The sequence below is a fragment of the Thermomyces lanuginosus genome (assembly GCF_041956635.1).
Source record: "Thermomyces lanuginosus strain ATCC 200065 unplaced genomic scaffold VTN49scaffold_22, whole genome shotgun sequence".
In the NCBI taxonomy this organism is placed as follows: Eukaryota; Fungi; Ascomycota; class Eurotiomycetes; order Eurotiales; family Trichocomaceae; genus Thermomyces; species Thermomyces lanuginosus.
Genome location: NW_027192356.1, coordinates 1,711,562 through 1,729,812, shown reverse-complemented (window position 1 = coordinate 1,729,812; position 18,251 = coordinate 1,711,562). Strand labels below are relative to the sequence as shown.

Sequence of the window (18,251 nt, the reverse complement as noted above, 5' to 3'; positions counted from 1 at the left end):
TCACAACCCGAGATCCATACCATTACTAACAGGACGTTCCGACGAAGGCTGATTGGAAGCCGGCTTTCTCCCCCAGACGTAATGCACGGTGACGTACAGATGATTCGAGCCATTTGCCAGCTCGAGCCGGACACGGTCCATCAGATCGTGCATCTCGTCGCGGGACCAGCGCAGGACGCGGCTGAAGGGGGCTAGGGTGAGCGCCTCGAGGGCATCGAATGAATGTTGCAGCATGAGGATGCCGATTTGTTTTTGACGGTTGTTTTTCGGCCAGGGCCCGACGGGGACCTATTTCCCTTCTTAGCAATGTGGAAATCGTCTTCATGGGGTGGTAATGAGACTCACCTTGGCGACTTCCTCATGAAGGTCGACGAAGCCGCGATCTTGGAGACGTTGTCGAATCGTCCGCGCAATGTTCACGGGTCGGTTGATACTGGATGGCGTCAGCCCGATCATATTCGATAATCGAAGCAGGGGGTCGTACCTTTCATGAGCTTCTATCAGTTTGTCCTGCCAGAGGGAAATGGCCGGCGTCCGACTCAGTGTGTCGTCGTCGGCCCCATATTTCAACTCGTACTCCTGGAATTCGACCAGGCCACCGTCAACCAGATTGTCATAGATCTGACCTAATAGTGTATCCCAATCCTCGATGCTACCGACCAGGCCGCGACTATGGATAAAGTCAAACGGCGGACCAAATAGCCACGGCGATTCGATATCGTCAACAAAGAAGGAGCAATTCGGCGGGGCATATCGGGGCTGAATGGGGGACAAGTCGACGCCGATGACTTCGCTGTCCGGGTATTCGCTGGCGAAATCAATGGCCCATGCACCCGTCCCCGTGCCGAGGTCGAGAACCCGGCGTGGTGGCGGGTCCATCGGTGCCCGCGTCAGTCCATTCCGCAGAAGTAGGCGAAAGATCTCGTGTGCAAAGTCTAGTCGATCCTGCTCCCGTTCGTCGTTGGGCATCAAGTAGCTTCCCTCGCGAAAGGCGTGATAGCGCCGGCCATTTTCGAAGTTGTAGTTCTGTACCGATGGAGGGCCGTATCCTTTTCTCCCAGCGTCAGATATGCGATCGTCGACTCGGGTCTACTTCCCCGTTGCTGCGGAATTACTCACGTTGAAATCCATTTGTGACAATGGATTCCATGTCATACGACTCGGTGCTCTGCCAAATGTTCAGTTACCTAATTTTCTTCCGTTCGAATGAGCGCGACATACATCGACCTCCAACGAGCTGAAGCTGCTCATTGTGACAAGAAACTTGGTCGATGAAGATGCTCTGGAAGAAAAGGCCCCGCAGGGACTAGTAAGAATCAAGAGATGGCTTTATCCACGAACCGAAGAAATAAACTCGTCAATTCAGATGAAATTCAATCCTGACAGGAAAATATACGGAGAGAAGAAAGAGAAACAAAGGAATTGCAAGGACGATTCCAGCCGAATGGTACTGGCCATGCATACGAGGAGTCAAGTCGGCGCGGGCGAATAAGATCCCGCTCCCGGGGCTCGGTCCTCTTGGTTGGGACTTTTGATTACCATTTGCCTGGGCGGTCTTTTGGACAAGGGAGCCGAGCAGCGGGCTCGGTGGAGTATGGAGGACGGCCCGTGGAGATGGAGACGGAGGGGAGGAGACCATCGTCTTCGCTAGCCGAACACACTAAATGCTACACCGCCTAATTCTCCGTCTGCTGAATTTCCTCAAGAGACTGTTTATGTCGGCGTCCATTCGAGAGTATTGCTTGATGCCATTGATCAACATTGATTTTGAATTTTGATCAGCAATGTTCCATGCCTTCTTGGACGGAGCTCGTTGCTGGATGAAAACTCTGGTCGCCGAGAGAAGCCCTCCGCAGGCATTCGGAGTCCGGATTAAGGATAATCCGTCAATTGCCGGACCGTTCAGAACTTCAGCCATCCCGCCACCCCACCTGTGGCTGTCCCAGAATCATCACCCTAATAGCCTCCACCTACACTATGCATGGAATTCTCCGAATAAAGTTAACTTCTGTCCATCACAGCCGAATCTGAATGGTGGTGGCGCTACTTAGTGTAGGTGCGCTCTAGTGAGCGGCCGCTTTCCGATATGGCCGGATTGGGACGGACGCCAGACGGAGATGGACTGACATCATTGGTCAGTGGTCTCCATAGCATTGGCCCGAATCGCATGCGGTAATAACCTAGCTTATGTAACTCATCCCCAGTTCCTCGGCCACCCAAATCCAAAACCTCCCCTGATTCAGAGCAGAGAAGCCGGAGGAAATTCGGTGATGAACCTTCAGATTCAGACTTTCCATGTCTCGTGATGTTGGTGATCGGTTACCTATAGACCTTGTGATGCGCTTGACGTGGGTCAGAGCTTCCAGGTCAGCAAGAGTTGATCGCTGTCAAAGGATGAATCGTACATCTTCTTCAATCAAGCTCTCCAAGAGCCGACTGCCCCCACCTATGATTTTCTTTGAACAAGGGCTCCAACTCTCGGTAATTCCGAGTTATCGTCGAATACGGAGGAACGTCCGACGGTTCAATCCCTCCCTCACAATCTGCCAGAACCCGGGGAGGAATAGGGGGTTTCCCATCAGCTCGGACAACATCCGTCGCAATGCACCACTTGCCACCTTGTATCTCCGCGCTGAAGTTGTTGGTGGTCAGTGCAAATCGTAAGTTAGAAGCTCAGAGTCCGACGGTGGATTCGAATCCGTCGATCCGTCTCCCTATCTGGAAGGGGATTTGATGCCGAGCATTTTCCGAACTGAGTAATCTGGGAGGGCCAAGCTCTGGAAGACAAGGAAAAATTTTTACACGCAGGGAGTGCTCCGAAGGAGTGGACTGGATATGCTGGATCTACCTCGAACGGTTTGTACCGTTTTCGGAAACCAGCCACGCGGGCCTTGTCGCCAGTCTATTAGAGTCTGGATACCTGAATATGGTTACGATGTGAAAATCGCTCCCAGAATCGGATGGTAGTGACTAGTCTGGGTGTGTCGGAGTGGGCTGCCTACGGAGCGCTCGTACTGGTGGCATGGCCAGTGGTTGTGCTTGTGCATAAAGTTATGCTCTATGTACGGAGTATTCCCTGCTGCAGGCAAGCTGGGTAATAAACACTGCGAGACAAAATTAACTGAATAGGAAATCTATTGTAAAGTGTCTCCAGCTGACTAGAATCTATGCATGTTGCTGTTTCATGGGGACGTCCAGCATGTACTGCAGCAGTTCGGTCACAGCATAGTAGATCAAGTCCGGATCCCTTTATCATGACCACTTTCCAAACTGTTCACAATCCCTGAAATCCACTTCCCGACAGCACGGATCCTCTTGGGGTTTACTCCCGTCTCAACACCCAGCCGGTGAAACAGAGCCACGATTTCTTCTGTCGCAACGTTTCCCCTGGCTCCCGGTGCAAATGGGCATCCTCCCAGTCCGGCAACACTGCTGTCGAACACTCGGACGCCGCCCAGATAGGCCTGCAACACATTGGCCTTTGCCCGGCCGTATGTGTCGTGGAAATGCCCGGCCAGACGCTGCACGGGCACCGGCGTCGGCGCCTTACCGGTGTCGGAATGGTCCCGAGTTGTGGTTAGATATTCGATAAGGGAAGCGACCTGGTCGGGCGTGCCGACACCCGTCGTGTCACCCAGGCTGACCTCGTAGCAGCCCATGTCCAGCAGCTCGCGGACACAGTGCAAGACCCTGGCGGGATCTGTTGGGCCTTCGTATGGATCTTCGAAGATGCACGATACATACCTATGACAGGAAACATCAGTATCCGATCCGAAATATATCATCGAGGCAAATGAACATACCCCCTTACCGTCAGCCCAGCAGCAAGAGCCTTGCGCGACACTTCCCTTGCCCGCTCAATCCCTTCTTGCACAGAACAGCCCGTGTTCGCACGACTGAACCCCTCCGTCGCACTGACGAAGACAGCCACCTCCCTCACGCCATGCGCAAGGGCAGCGTCCAGACCACGCATGTTGGGCACAAGCACCGGTAGCCGTAACTCCGGCGATCCATCCTGGCGACCATAATCCCGGTCCTGTTCTGGCTGTTTCTGCTGCTTCTTCAGCAAATCTTGAATGATTCCATCGCTCAGGACCTCCTTCGCATCGGCCATCTGCGGAACCCGCCGCGCGGAGACCATCGATGTCAACTCGACACAGTTTAGGCCGGTATCCAGCAGGTTCCGGATCAGAGCCACTTTGACTTGATGTGGGATAAGCGGCTGGATGTTCTGGAGGCCATCGCGCGGTCCGACCTCAACGATCCGGACCGGTGGCGGTGGTACTCGCATTGTATCTTCTACACCTGCGGTTTTGTCGCGTTGGGATCTCAGGGGAACTCGCTGGTGACATTATCTTTGTCGTAGGATTGTGTTCTCTTGCGTTCGAACAGACGCCATTTCACGAGTCGGCGCCTACATATTCGACCGGCCTTGCAACTTCCCAGGTTGTTTATTAATGATCCTCGTAGGGCGTAGACCGGACTCCGAATTGGGGGGGGGGGGGGGTTGGACGGTGTTCACAGGGCGCGAAGGATGCGGCTTCCCGTTTTTTTTTTTTTTTTTTTTTGGTCAGCGAGTTTTGCCTCCCTCTTATCTCTTCTAGGTATTATAAATGATGCCCTAATAAAGATACGTGGTCATGCTCTCAGGTTTTGACTCAGAGCAATGATGGAAGATGGTGATGGCGAATTGTAAAGAATCATCCATCGAAACATTCTATTTTAGGAAACGTCAGGCGGATTTGAGGGCTGACCAACTCCGGTTGCCCGAAAGCCTGGGAGTACCTCGGTTCAAGGGTACGAGTCAGACTCCGTCGTGGCACGAGGTATGAACTGTGATGGTCACAGCAAGGTATGCATGCTGTAGTATTATTTGTTGCGATGTGCGATAAGCCCCCGAACAATGTAAGGCTCTACGCGGATGCCACCGTCCCGACCAAGTAGCCGCCTGTCTCACATGGCCGACCGCGGTAACTCACTACACTACGATACCTAGAGAGCAGAGAGAGTTCACTAACAAGTCTACTAATGGAAGATGATGATGTTTGAAAATCACTTTTTTGATTCCAGATGATACATGATTCCATGACCCAAGATGTCATCAGATAGCCGCCAAAATGCATCATAAAGCCAGAACGCCGCCCAAACCTTTCCCATCCATGACAAAACCAAAAAGGAAAGACGCGACGTGGGACCAGACATGCAATGAAAAAAAAAAAAAACAATGCAAGGAATGACAGCCATGTTCAAGAGAATAAATCCGAAATCCCATGGAAAGACAAATTCACCCCACTTGGGCGATTGGCATAGGACGCATCATTTGATGCAATCGTCGACTTGTCCGAAGAGCGGTGATGTTGATGGACACCTCGCTGGCGTCGGTGTTGTCGTCCACCTCGATGACCCCTGTGCAGGTCGTAGCCAAGCCGGACGGATCGGATGGTGCTGTGTGATCTGAAGTTTTGTTTTCCTTTTCTTCGGATGCTTGTTGCTCCTTCTGTGCCTCGGCGTGCTTCTCGGCCATGTTGGTTGCCGCTTCTTGGATGAGTTCGAATGTTTGGAGGAGTTCGTCCAACTCGTCGATGCAGCTCCCTTGGCGAAGGTCCCGGAAGGCGGCGGTCTCACATAGTTCTTGAGCCACACCCAACCGGCCCTCGATGAACTCGAATGGGCACTTCTTCCGTCGGGGTGATCTTGTCGACTTGGCTGGTGATGCGGACTCAGTTGCACTGCCGCCCGAGCTGACCGTATCCACTTCGACACTCATGGATGGCTTGTGGTCGGATGTCTGGGAGGTCTTGTCTTTGGTTGTCTTGTGTGTCGACTCTGTCGTGCCTTCGACTCGTGCAACTCGGATCTTTCGTCGTGCGGACCAGATGCTCTGGACCATCTTCTCCAGCGTCTTTTGAATGTAGCCGTCGTACTGAACCACCGGTCGCATCTCGATCGACACTTCCTCGTCGGCGGATTCACTGTCGCTGTCGTCCTCCTCGTCGAGTCTCCGCCGCTTACATGTCTCGTAAAGAGACTCCTTGGACAACATGCGCTTCATGCCATGTCGGACTGAGGGGGCCCGTGTTGTCTCTGACGAGCTGTCCGAGGGACATTGATTGCGAGCCACGACCTTGGGCTCCAGCTCAGCCTGCCGTGCGTGGATATGGGAGACCAGCTGGGAGGTCTCGGCCATCCACTGGCTGACCTTGACCGACAAGTCCGAGAAAACAGACATGATGGCGAATCGCAATGGGTATCTGCACACCACAAAAGACTCAATGCACTGGACTTTTGCAGAGACCCAAGAGCCGGAATGCAAGTTGAGAACCAGGGAGCTGGGACGGAGGGGGGAGCTGGGGGTTGTTATGTATCCGTGCTCCCTGCCCCCTTTCTCCTCTCCTCTGGGCTGTGGCCGGACCATGACCCATGGCCGTGGTCCGTCCCACTCTGCCAGGACCCAAAAACCAACGTCGCTTGGATGCTGTGATCATCCCCGTTGGTGCCATCCTGACCGTTACCCTGGTCCTTGGGAACCCCGGCCCGCCGTTGATTGGTGCGGAATGGCGGGAGCGCCAGAACCCAACCGGACTAGCGGGCTTTCGGCGCTTTTAGCGGGCTTTAGTGCCGCCCACTGCTCGGCCAGAGACCAAAGTCTGGGAATGCCTCGCTAAAACCTAATTAATTTTGCTACGGCGGACTCTCGGCCTAGCGCGGGAGCAGCGGCTCCTGCCATCCTGATCTTCCGCTTCCGACTCGATTCCTCACATGGATACATCCCATTCTGCAGAGCGACACATTGGAGCATGCAAGACTCCATATCACATACTGGATCATATCAATTGCTCAGAATCATGAGATCGGAAGAATCCCAACATGGACCCCGTGCACAGGTTACCATCGGAGAGGGTCGGACGAAATTAACACTCCCCAAAGAATCCCACGGCCGTTAAGTTAATGAAGTGCTCAAGTAACTGAAGTTAATTCTCCATCCACTCCTCAGCACAGTAATAACTGAAAAAGGCAGTACTTCGCGGTTCCGTTGCCATGATTATGTAATCCATCCCACCCAATCCGCGGGTGGCGACGCGACGAATCCGTTTCATGTCCCTGTGGAGCAGTTCCGGACCCTGAGCCAATTATATGAATGTCTCAGCCAATTTGTGGGGCCACTGCTCATCGGCCCCGCCGGGCCGTGATCCCCGGCTGGGGCCATTGGCTGTAGGGACCCACGAACTACGCTGGATTGGGAAACTTGAATTTCTGTTCTTTCCGGAAACGGACATTACCCAACGGTCTCGACTCTGCGGTGCCTCCGTCCGAATGGCAAAGGTCCCAGTCGCCGTGACATTGGGACGGCGGAATTACGGAAACCGGATTACGGAGTATATTTCCAGCGCCTGGTCACACTGCAAGACCAAAGTCCGTTCCTGGCAGGTCCTCCGTTTCCGGACTGCCTCAGGGCTCAGGCTCACCCTGCCCTCCTCCTCCTCCTCAGCGTCCTTGTCGTTTCCCTTCCCGGGGATGCCAGGAAGGGTACTGTAGGTGCACACGACTACCCGTCATATACGTCAACGACCGACGGATCTCCGTCCGGAGGAGAGAACATCAGAAAACCTAATTCCCAGGGCACTGTCGGACTCTGTCCGAAAAGTGCTCAACCACGGCGCCGTTGTGTGTTATGAGGGGCCGGATATAACGGATTGTGCACGGTACATTAGATAAGAAACAAAAGTTCCGGGTGCGAACCTGGCGATCCTTTCTTTGCACGACAAGCAATGGCCAGTCCCAATTGTGGTCAGCCGCCTCCAGCGACAATTTCAGCGAGTCATGGCGCTGGAGCCAGGAGTTCTGGACTCGCTGGTCAAGAGGTGATCCTCGCTTAGCTCGAGGCGAGCGCGACAAAGTTAGCAGTCTGGGAGTCCCGGTCTGCTGGATTGTGGACCAGGAGCTGGCCTGATTGATCGATGGCGTCCAACTCGTCGGGTCGTGATCGGAAATGCGGCATTCTGATTGGTCCCATCCGGCATCTGCATCCGAGCGGAGTCTGCAGGTACAGGCCTCCTCTCGCTACGCTTGAATGATCAGTTGAAACGGATCATCGCGGAATCGATGGCACTATTTTACGAATTTCAGTCCATTCATTCAATGGAATCACTCGCCAGGCGACGAGAGAAAGGCCTTGGAGTCCTCTGTCGTAGGTCGTAGATTTCCTCTCGGAAAGCTCCCAGCTGGGCCGGGAGAAGAACCGCTATTCTGGGCAAACTCTGACAAGCTCGGTTCCTACGCTAGGATGTTGGACATTGCTTTTGAGTACGAAGTTAACCAGTTGTTGGACAAACCTATTTTTGACAGAATAAGAAACTAGAGAGAGCCCTCAGCTCCTCATAGGCTCAGAGGGATCGACAATCAATTATCTGACAAACTGGGAAGAGCGACACCCAGGTCCAAGTTCTCGGTGACCTGTCCGAGCGTCATCCCCAGTTCCCCCTGAATCCTGAACACCGGGTCAATATGACAGCTCCAACCCTGAACAGGATGTGCAAGGAGCCCAATGGAAGCTTGGATCACATCTCTTGCGGGAAGTGGCGGAGGGATTCCGGGGACGGCGCCATGGCTGCCATCGGGCATCCACTGCCATCGCCCTATGATCCGTCCATCTGATCCATTGCGCCGGAATGCGATGCCAGGACCACCATTGTGTCCTTGAAAGTCCAAGCCCAGACTCCAAACAATGGTAAGATGGCTCGCCTCCCCACGAGAACTGCAGTCTGCAACGTTCCCCGTCGGTCTGTGCACGACGTTCAGTGCCAATTACCTATTAACCTATCAATGCATTTGAATTGGAACTAAAAATGATATCACACACCGCGCAAGATCATCGCAATGGTCGGGCGATGAGATATCGACGATTGTCTACCTTACCCTGTTCTCGATGGCTTCCAGCTAATTACGAAGTAGGTTGATATTCGACATCATGCAAAGCTCTCCAAACATGTGCCAGCAGCGACGCACGGGATAGGTGCAACGGTAAGGCTTCGACAACGTCATGACGTGAGATAGCCGACAGTTAGCTAGGGCTAGTTTCATTAATCTGACGCATCGCTTAGGAGAACTGCTGGTGACGCGCTCATCAGGCTAGTGACCTGTACGCGGAGTACTCTGTACATTGGCCACAACGGACACAACGGTCCTGATTCGAGTAAACGTCCCAACTGACAACACACATCATTTGCAAGAGGAACGCAGTCTGCAGCCGCTGCAGCCGTCGAGCAGAGCAACACTGGGAACACGAGAGTGGCAGGATACTAACCTAGCCAGGGATAGTAATGCAGGTACCTGGTACTTGTTCTGGTGTTGGATGCATCACAAATTGCGCCGAGAGTTGACGGCGCCTCGCTACGGAAGCCGGAAGCGCGGTCCGCGCGGAAGGGCAATACATCTATTTTACGCCACCTCCCATCCCAGCGACAAGGATCGTATCGTTGTTTTTTGATTGGCAGTTGGCTTCATCGTTCCAATATTTTGGTCCCCGAGCATTAACTACAGCAACCGGGACTAGGAGAGAAATGTCCTGCTCTTGGGAGCGCATAAACTTTCAATAATCAACGGCTAACAGTCTCCAAGCTCCCGGCGACGAGCCCAGACGTCTCAAGCAATAAGAGTAGAGATGAGTGCACGTGATCGTTCATCCCTGGCTAGAACACTTCCAGACATCCAAGCTAGCATCTCTTGCGACATCGCCTTCATGAATGCCAACATAAAGTGAGGATAACAAGAGAGTAAAGTCGAATCTTGTTCTCATGCGGCGTGGCACCTCAGCACAACCACGGTAAAACTGGATGCGATGAATGCATCAAATCATTTTCCCGCATGCCATCGAGCTCTTTGCTCTCCTTCAACAGGCCAGGTGCCTTGATGAGTTCTTCTAAAGCGGCATCTCAGGTTCAGTTCGACAGGATGTACGATATTGTCGGCTCCCTGCCTCTCGAGCTCTTGATTTATGTCGCGGAGTACCTGAGCTTGGAAGACATTGTCCGGAACCAGAGGGTGTGTAGTATTATGAGGATCGATACTTGATAAGTACACCACCTGACATGGCCTAGGTTTCCAAACGATGGCACACAATCTTTACGTGTAGTGCAATCATCGCGCCCGTTTTGCGCGAGACGCTTGCGTTCCTGGACTTGGAGCGGGAGGTTGTCGGCACAAACGTACCGATCGCTGACGCGATGAGGTACTTACGATGGCGCCACGGCTTGCAACATGCCCGACCGGTGCGGAAGATCTTCTTCCCCTGGCCAGCACACTGGTCCATCATTCCCGCCTCGGTACGTTGCCATTCGCGCCGGCTGTGCTACCCCATTGCGGGGAGCGATAATTTTGAATTTCTGAATCTCGAGACTGGAGAGCGATCTGTCTGGTTCGACAGTGAGAGGGAATCATGCTACTTTCAATACAAAATGTCTGGTCGCTATCTTGTTCTGCAGGCGCTCAGAGGACCTACGTAAGGAGGAACAGTTTTCTTCTATTTTCCTTTTTTTTGCCGGTGGCCGTGTAACTTCTGATTGGATGATTATAGGAAAGGCACTGAACGTTTCACGGCGTTGGACATGCATACGAAACAAACTTGCAGTCAGCAAATCCCTCTCCCTTGCTATGAAGTTGTTGGGGATAAAGCCGTCTATACTTCGCTTCCCGAACTAACTGGTCCCATTTACGTCTGAGATCTGAGTTCAAACCATGTTCAAAAAATTGGCAACTTCTCCCATCTGATACTGTACCATGTGGATGCGGCTGAGAATGTACTGGTGACATTTGACACCGAACGGATTGACCAGCCGCCAAAAGTACAGCAAACCAAGTGGGCAACCTGCACTGGGCAGCTGCTCGAGAGAAAGATCCTTCAGCTGCCGCTGCCGCCTGATGTCCGCATAAAAGATGCCGCGGACCGAGATCAGTACCGCACCTACGGCCACAAGACGGTGAAACAGTTCTTCACCTCTAAGGACAAGCTCGTGATTATCCACCTCGAGTATAATTACGCAGCTGACCGGCTCAACGTCCGGAAAATCGACTGCGCTGAGTCCACTAACGAAAAAACTAAGTTCAGTATAACAAGTCATGCCGATCTGAGTGGGCAACTGGCCTACCACTACATCAAGGACACCCGTGACATTGTCATCCAGGATGCCACCGCCGGCAAGGCTACCCTGCACCCAGTTCTGGCCTCGCGCAACGATGTGATTCAGGCTCCCACCTCGCCAGACTTCAAACCCCAAAGGTGGGGAGCACGCAACACTTTCAGCCCGGTGTACTCAGCTGCATTTGGTGATCGAGAAGTCTTTGGCTTGGTTAATAGGGCCAGCGTTCAGCTTTGGTTTTTCAATCCGAACTTCACACCAGACCCTCGAAACTGGAAGTTATGGAACGAGGGGTGATAACGAAAGACTCGTACTTACACGTCAGAACGACGAGCTGCACTTCTGTATCCAGTGCTTACACAGTTGGCAGTTTGATTCCATTAATCATACGGGATCCATGGCCTGTCGACAAATTGAACTTCTTGACTGAGCGGCTCATTCTTAACAGAGTTGTATGTGTTCCAAAGCCCTCTCCCAGTCTGCCATGATGCACAGCAAAGCCGCCTCAGTGATATATAGGTCAATTTTATGCAGATCGTGCTCTCAACCTCAACCTAGTTCACCAAAGATAGTACTGAAGAAGTGACGAGGCTGAAATTGACTTTTTTCCTCCAATACTCACGATGAGTCCCTTCGAAGCGGCATCCCAAGTTCGATTCACGGCCATGCACTATGACATCGTTGGGTCACTACCTCTTGAGCTTCTGCTCTATGTCATGAAGCATTTGGATCTAGAAGACATTGTCCAGAACCAGAGGGTAAGCGTCTCTCACGCTTGGATTTTGGTATGATTCCCATCCTGACAACGTCTAGGTTTCCAAGCGGTGGCGGACAATTTTCTCGTGTCATGCAGTCATCGAGCCAGCTTTGAGAGAAACGCTTGCATTCCTAGATCTGGACCACGAAGTCGACGGTGCAAACGTAACGATCGCTGACGCGATGCGGTATCTCCGATGGCGATATGGCTTGCAGCATGTTCGGCCGGTTCAGGAAGATCTTCCTCCCTTGGCAAAAACAATGGCGCAGAACATCCGTTGATTGTTTTTACCAGTCGCGCCGGCTGTGGTATTCATTTCCAGAAAGCAATGATTTTGAGATACTGAATCTTGAGACTGGTGAGAGATCGATCTGGACCTGCAGCGATACAGGGAAATATTGGCGGTGCAGTTCCGATCGCTATCTCATTCTGGGAAAAGTGGAAGAGTATGTCAAGAGGAGCAGATACTTTCATCCTATATCCTGCCGGCTCTTGTCTAACAGTTGATTTGTCATTAATAGGGGCTTCGATTACGTGACTGCGTTGGATATATCCACAAATAAGGAGTTATTCAACCAACGATTTCCATGCAACTCTCAAGGTTCCTATAAGACCATTGGGGACATGGTGGTTGTCGCTCATTTTTCCTCTCGCTGGCCCGAGCCCATCTACATTTGGGATCTGCGTCGGAATCATGTCCAAAAAATTGGAAACTTCTCCAGGCTGTCGCTGTACTACGTTTCCGCAATTGAGAACGTTCTGGTGACATTCGAACGTGTTGGGTTGGATCAGCCGCCAAAAATGCAGCAAACCAAGTGGAAAACGACAGACGGCCAGCTGCTCGAGGAAAAAGTCTTTTACCTGCACCTGCCTGCTGATTGTCCGAAACGCTACTTCATCAGCCCCAGTTTCTGCCGCATATCTAGCCGCAAGTCTGTGGCATATTTCATGGAATATTTCGATAACCTTGCTATGATGTGCCTCGAGTACGATCATGCCGTTGACCGGCTCAGTGTCCGGTGTGCCAACGACGTTGAGCTTATCAGCAGAGAAGCTTGGAGCGGAAGTTGGACCCGGTTTAGGATTTGGCGAGAAACATTGTCTACTGCTACTTCGACGGAACTCGGAACGTTGCCGTCTGCGACGCTGCCGCGGGCAAGGTAACCCTGCATCCAGTCCGATTCCGAGGCAACCGTATAATCAGGATTCGCACCGTATCGAACTCGAGACCTCGTGACCCTTACAACGCAGCATACTTTACGACCTTCGGCGATCGTGAGGTGTTTGGCTTAGCCAATAAGCACGGCATACAGCTCTGGTTCTTCAATCCAAGCTTTGTACCGGATCCGCGGGACTGGAAGCTTTGGAACGCAGGGGAATCTCGAAATACAACGAGCACGCAAGAATTAGTGCGAACAGCAAGCTATGATGAATGACTCGAACAAACATTCAGTGTGTGAACGACTGCGTCTAAATGAAGAAGTGCAGAGTAGGTTCCGCTCGCTAACTTCGACGGAAAGTCTCAGAACGACTACGGTACGGTAGTAATACGTGAAGTTCATCAACGAGTCTACATCATCCAAATGACAGAGCAAGTAGATCTGGCCAGCGGAAAGGAAGTGAACCTGTCCTTTGACGCTGCGATGGTGGAATGTGTGATGATCTCTTGTCCACTGGCCACACAGCTGAGTTGGTTTTCTCAGACTGCATGCTTTAGACACGCTTCAAGAAATCCGAATTTCGACTTGGCAGGTCAGCATACGAACGAGGGAAAAGCACAGAAGCTTTAAAGTTTGAAATTCTCGGGCGAGACACATCAGTCTAGCCGCCACGGGATTGGTTGTGATGTATCAGATCATATCCCATCCATACAGACCGTGTTTTCAGCCTCAGCCTAGTATACTGAACATGTGCTGAGGAAGTGATGAGGCGGAAAGTTGACTTCAATACTTGTGGAGAGTCATCTCTGACGCGGCATCGCAAGTTCAATTGGAAACAATGATATTGTCGGGTCCTTGCCTCTTGAGCTCTATTCCTCTACTGCCGATCATACTACGATGTACCTTGAGTACGACCGCGCTGTTGACCGGCTTAGTGTGCAGTGGCTAAACTGCGCTAGGCCCATCTGCGAGGCTTGGAAGAGTATCACCAACTCCGCTGGTCTACCTGCACATCGAGAAGACCCAACAGGTTGTCGTCTACGACGCCACTACTGGCAAGATGACCGTGCCTCCAGTGCGGTTCCAGGGCAACCGCGTGTTCAGGGTTCACACCTCGTCGGATTGGGAACCTCGTGGCCCTCATACCTTACCATACTTTCAGATCTTTGGCGACCGTGAGGTGTTTTGCTTGGTTAATAAGTTCGCCATACAACTCTGGTTTTTCAACACAAACTTCGCCCCAGACCCGAGAGATTGGAATCTGTGGGTCGAGGAGTTTCCTGTCATGCGAGATTACTGCGAACGTGAAGCTGTGCTGTTGAGAGGTTGCACATTTGATGCATTGATGACTGCATCTAAATAGAGAAGTACGAAGTACGTTGTACTCGCTAGCTTTGACAGGAAATCTCAAAACAGTTCGTACTGTGTTGACGTGAATTTCATCCATGGGCGAATCATACGTAGCTCCATCCATGTCATGTCCTCTACGGCCTGCCAACAGAATATATTTTGGTTGGGCAGCCCATTCGATGCGGAGTCAGTTACCATGTGTCCTGAAAGGCTCTTCGAGTCTGACACGACAGGCAGCACAGTCAATGCCCGCAAATCACGTTCTCAGCCTCAACCGAGTTTGCTGAAAATATGATGCGGAAGTAGTGTCAGCACTGAGGGCTGATCTCCTCAATACTCGTAATGAGTCTCTTTCGAAGCAACATCTCGGTTCGATTCAAAGTCATGTACTGCGATATTGCCGGGTCACTTCCCCCCTCCCTGAGCTCCTGATTCATATCTTGGAGTGTTTAAATCTAGAAGACATTGTCCGGAACCAGAGGGCGCGCTTATATTCGATTTGATTCTCGAAATCTGGCACCCTATCCTGACGGGTCTTAAGTTTCCAAGCGATGGCGGACGATCTTCACGTCCGATGCAATCGTCAGTCCCAATTATCAAGCTTACTTTGCGTGAAACGCTTACATTCCTGGACCTGGACTAGGAGATCGACAGCACAGATGTAGCAGTCGCCGACGCGATGAAGTATTTTCGATGGCAACATAACTTGCTACATGCTCGGCCGCTTAGGAAGTTCTTCCTTCTCTGGGAAAAACAGTTGGGCAAAGCTCCCTATAAACTTCTATACCATTCACGCCGGCTGTTATACTTTTTCCCGAGAAACGATGACTTGGAGATGCTAAATCTTGAGGCTGGAGAAGATCGACCTTGACAAACGTTAACATAGGAGAACACTATCGTTGTCAGAGCCAGTCTGATCGCTATCTCGTTTGGGGTCCGTCCAGAGTGGTAAGTAAGGACGATTGAATACATATTTCCTACCTTGTCGAGTGCCATTTAACATTTTATCCAATGATTAGTAGGTACTCCGAGTATATGGCCTTGGATATGCATACAAAACGGAAATTCGATCAACGAACTCCTTGTTTCGACAGCCGCTGCAGCATCGTTGACGATAAGGCTGTCTTCGCTCCCAGGCCAGGACCAGTACCTGACCCTGTCTACGCTTGGGATCTACGCCGGAATCATGTCCAGAAATTGGCCGCTTTGTTAACCTGTGGCTGTACCACGTTGACTCTGCTGAGAACGTCCTGGTGGCATTTGAGATCGCCTGGTCGAAACAACCCCCAGAAGTGCAGCAAACCAAGTGGACAACTACGACAGGACAGCTGCTCGAGAGAAAAACGTTTTCTCTGTTGCTGCCGGCTGATTGTCCATGTACCACGGAATGGGCCTACAGCTGGCGCTCTGACCCTTGCAGCACCTATGGACACAAGCCTGTGACACGGCTCTTTCGCAGCAACGACGATCCTGATATAATGCATATTGAATACAACTACACTGTCGATCAGCTTAGTGTCCGGCGGATCCACTGCGTAGAGTCCATGGATAGAAAGACTGTGTATGGTTTTTACGGATCCTGCCTATCTGGGCCGAAACCTGGTCTACCGCTACGTCGTGGGTACTCGTCTGGTTGCCGTCTACGATGCCACCACCAGCAAGATAACCCTGCGACGCATTCGGGTCAGGGGCGACAAAAAGATACGGGTTTGAAGATCATCGAATTCGAGAGAAGTTGCCCGTTCCAGTCTATGGGAAGGCTATCTTCAAATTCTTGGCGATCGTGAGGTCTTTTGTCATGATCGGTACGTACGGCGTTCAGCTCTGGTTCTTCAATCCGAGCTTTGTGCCGGACTTGTATTCCTTACTCGTACTTGAAAGGAACTTATGACAGGTTTGCTGCGGCTGAAAACGCCAAGCTGAGATGCTGATGACCGAACTTGCGCAGTTGATGTATCCAACTGCTGCATCAAATGGAGGCGTGCAGAGTGGGAGTTTTAGTAAGGGACTATTCGGATGTATGTATCTCTTTGGACGTGTAGTTCTGCCGTGGCCATTGCGTCTGGACCGACTACAATGTTATTCACGTGATCATCAAGATGCTTGTAAGTCACGTGAAAGAACAGCTATTTGCAATGTTTGCAGTGTTTGTTCAGTTTGTTGCTGAATTTCGAAATTCAGACATGCTGCGCAGTGTACGCTGCAGATTCAGTATATCGGCTGCTTGTGATTGTTGAATGAGATCAACCTGGCTAGCGATAATCACTTACAATGGGAATTACAATTCTACCTCCCGTTGCGGAACCCGTTGGCGGAGCGCCGTACGATGAGGATGTCGATTCTGCCGACTCCGAAGGCGACATCAAGATGGAGGAGGATTCCCTCCCCAAACGCAGGCGGTTGATAGGTGGGCGCAAGACAAAATCGCTTGCGGGGACAGCCGCGGGACTGGTGGTACCGGGGGAAATGGTGACAGACGATCCGCAGTGGATGAGGTGAGCAAGTCGACTCGTTCTGGAGTACTACCGGAAAAGAAAAAAGATATTGACGAAGGAATAGAGGACATGGCACATTTACGACACCATACTCGGCCTCGATAATCGCCACCGTTGCAGGGAATGTTCAGAAGACGAATAAGCTATTGTCAGTGCATCCGGTCCGTGCACGCTACATGCCCGAAATCGGAGATCTCGTGGTTGGGCGCATCGTCGAAGTGCAAGCGCGACGATGGAAGGTCGACGTTGCTGCGCCGCTGCTCGCGCAATTGCCCCTGTCGGCTATCAACCTTCCCGGCGGCATCCTTCGCCGGCGAACGAGCGCGGATGAATTGCAGATGCGAAATTTCTTCCGAGAAGGGGACCTCGTTGTGGCGGAGGTGCAAAGTGTACATTCCGACGGCTCGGCATCATTGCACACACGGTCTCTCAAGTACGGCAAGCTACGGAACGGGGTATTCCTCGCGGTAACTGGTACTGGGGGAAACGGCGCAACTGCGCGCCTGGCTGCTAAGGGAGGAAATATCGCGGCGGCACCATCATCCGCGGGCGGAGTGGTGCGGTCACGACGACAGGTGTGGACGGTTGATACCGCAAACGGGGGTGGTGAAGTGGACGTGATCCTGGGCGTTAACGGCTACATCTGGATTTCAAAACACGCGGACGGCACAGCGGGAACCTCGTCCGCCACGGAGAATGTGTCCATTACGCGGATGGAGGAGGTCGTCTCCAGCTCGATTTACTCTAGCCAAAACGATGAGATTGCGCCCAACACTCGACGCGAGATCGCACGATTAGCAGGGTGCATTCGGGTCCTTGTCGAGGGTGGTGTCCGCGTCGACGAGGACACGGTTATGCGGGCATACGACGCCAGTTTGCGGGCTGATTTGGATGTGGCCGCTGAGGAGGATGAAGAGGAACAACCCCGGGAAGGGCGGGATTACTTGGGAGGGAAGAAAGCTCGGCGGATTTTGGATATGGTTCTAGAACGAGGATGATGTCTTGATGATACCCAGTGAAATGAATGAGCCTGCACGTCGCCTCCAGGCACCTTCATCCAGGTACTCCGGTATCTGACTGCGTTCCGATAGCCGATGAACCTTGCGTCTTCCTCGGCGCTTTCTCGGCTGGCAATCCTGCATGGCTAAGTTACCTGGATCCAGCGGACCACTAGGACGTAACAAATTTATAACCACTAGTCAATTCGAGTAGTTGTGTAGGCACTGGAGCTGAAGCTAGGGCAAGAGAGGAGCCCGTTTGGTCCCTTGATCGCCGGGATTCCGATGAACCCAGGGTGTGCCCACTGGGGGGGGGGGCCACTCTGGGACTTTTCTGGGACGAGACGACGTGTGGG

The 18,251-nt window shown here is 52.2% G+C and overlaps 9 protein-coding genes across 9 annotated transcripts; 6 read left to right on the top strand and 3 right to left on the bottom strand.

Moving 5' to 3' along the window:
- On the bottom strand, positions 1-1,251 carry VTN49DRAFT_1612 (uncharacterized protein; the record flags this gene model as incomplete). Its single annotated transcript, XM_069409246.1, has 5 exons — positions 1-288; positions 346-433; positions 485-1,049; positions 1,120-1,168; positions 1,222-1,251. The coding sequence occupies 5 exons, from the start codon at positions 1,249-1,251 to the stop codon at positions 1-3; spliced, it is 1,020 nt and encodes a 339-aa protein (XP_069270651.1).
- A 1,982-nt stretch (positions 1,252-3,233) lies between these two features.
- Positions 3,234-4,291, bottom strand: VTN49DRAFT_1611 (uncharacterized protein; the record flags this gene model as incomplete). The annotated part of the gene is made up of 2 exons (XM_069409245.1): positions 3,234-3,744; positions 3,804-4,291. 2 exons carry the CDS (start codon positions 4,289-4,291, stop codon positions 3,234-3,236), a joined length of 999 nt encoding a protein of 332 aa, XP_069270650.1.
- A 993-nt stretch (positions 4,292-5,284) lies between these two features.
- VTN49DRAFT_1610 (uncharacterized protein) lies at positions 5,285-6,229 on the bottom strand (the record flags this gene model as incomplete). The annotated part of the gene is made up of 1 exon (XM_069409244.1): positions 5,285-6,229. The coding sequence occupies one exon, from the start codon at positions 6,227-6,229 to the stop codon at positions 5,285-5,287; it is 945 nt and encodes a 314-aa protein (XP_069270649.1).
- Positions 6,230-7,134: 905 nt separating this feature from the next.
- On the top strand, positions 7,135-7,951 carry VTN49DRAFT_1609 (uncharacterized protein; the record flags this gene model as incomplete). Its single annotated transcript, XM_069409242.1, has 3 exons — positions 7,135-7,413; positions 7,461-7,527; positions 7,713-7,951. The coding sequence occupies 3 exons, from the start codon at positions 7,135-7,137 to the stop codon at positions 7,949-7,951; spliced, it is 585 nt and encodes a 194-aa protein (XP_069270648.1).
- A 2,000-nt stretch (positions 7,952-9,951) lies between these two features.
- VTN49DRAFT_1608 (uncharacterized protein) lies at positions 9,952-11,432 on the top strand (the record flags this gene model as incomplete). The annotated part of the gene is made up of 4 exons (XM_069409241.1): positions 9,952-10,041; positions 10,098-10,498; positions 10,574-10,701; positions 10,843-11,432. The coding sequence occupies 4 exons, from the start codon at positions 9,952-9,954 to the stop codon at positions 11,430-11,432; spliced, it is 1,209 nt and encodes a 402-aa protein (XP_069270647.1).
- Positions 11,433-11,758: 326 nt separating this feature from the next.
- VTN49DRAFT_1607 (uncharacterized protein) lies at positions 11,759-12,173 on the top strand (the record flags this gene model as incomplete). The annotated part of the gene is made up of 2 exons (XM_069409240.1): positions 11,759-11,893; positions 11,949-12,173. The coding sequence occupies 2 exons, from the start codon at positions 11,759-11,761 to the stop codon at positions 12,171-12,173; spliced, it is 360 nt and encodes a 119-aa protein (XP_069270646.1).
- A 343-nt stretch (positions 12,174-12,516) lies between these two features.
- Positions 12,517-13,328, top strand: VTN49DRAFT_1606 (uncharacterized protein; the record flags this gene model as incomplete). Its single annotated transcript, XM_069409239.1, has 2 exons — positions 12,517-12,924; positions 12,975-13,328. The coding sequence occupies 2 exons, from the start codon at positions 12,517-12,519 to the stop codon at positions 13,326-13,328; spliced, it is 762 nt and encodes a 253-aa protein (XP_069270645.1).
- Positions 13,329-13,890: 562 nt separating this feature from the next.
- VTN49DRAFT_1605 (uncharacterized protein) lies at positions 13,891-14,415 on the top strand (the record flags this gene model as incomplete). The annotated part of the gene is made up of 2 exons (XM_069409238.1): positions 13,891-13,960; positions 14,012-14,415. 2 exons carry the CDS (start codon positions 13,891-13,893, stop codon positions 14,413-14,415), a joined length of 474 nt encoding a protein of 157 aa, XP_069270644.1.
- A 2,258-nt stretch (positions 14,416-16,673) lies between these two features.
- VTN49DRAFT_1604 (uncharacterized protein) lies at positions 16,674-17,895 on the top strand (the record flags this gene model as incomplete). Its single annotated transcript, XM_069409237.1, has 2 exons — positions 16,674-16,897; positions 16,962-17,895. The coding sequence occupies 2 exons, from the start codon at positions 16,674-16,676 to the stop codon at positions 17,893-17,895; spliced, it is 1,158 nt and encodes a 385-aa protein (XP_069270643.1).
- Between the last annotated feature and the right edge of the window lie 356 nt (positions 17,896-18,251).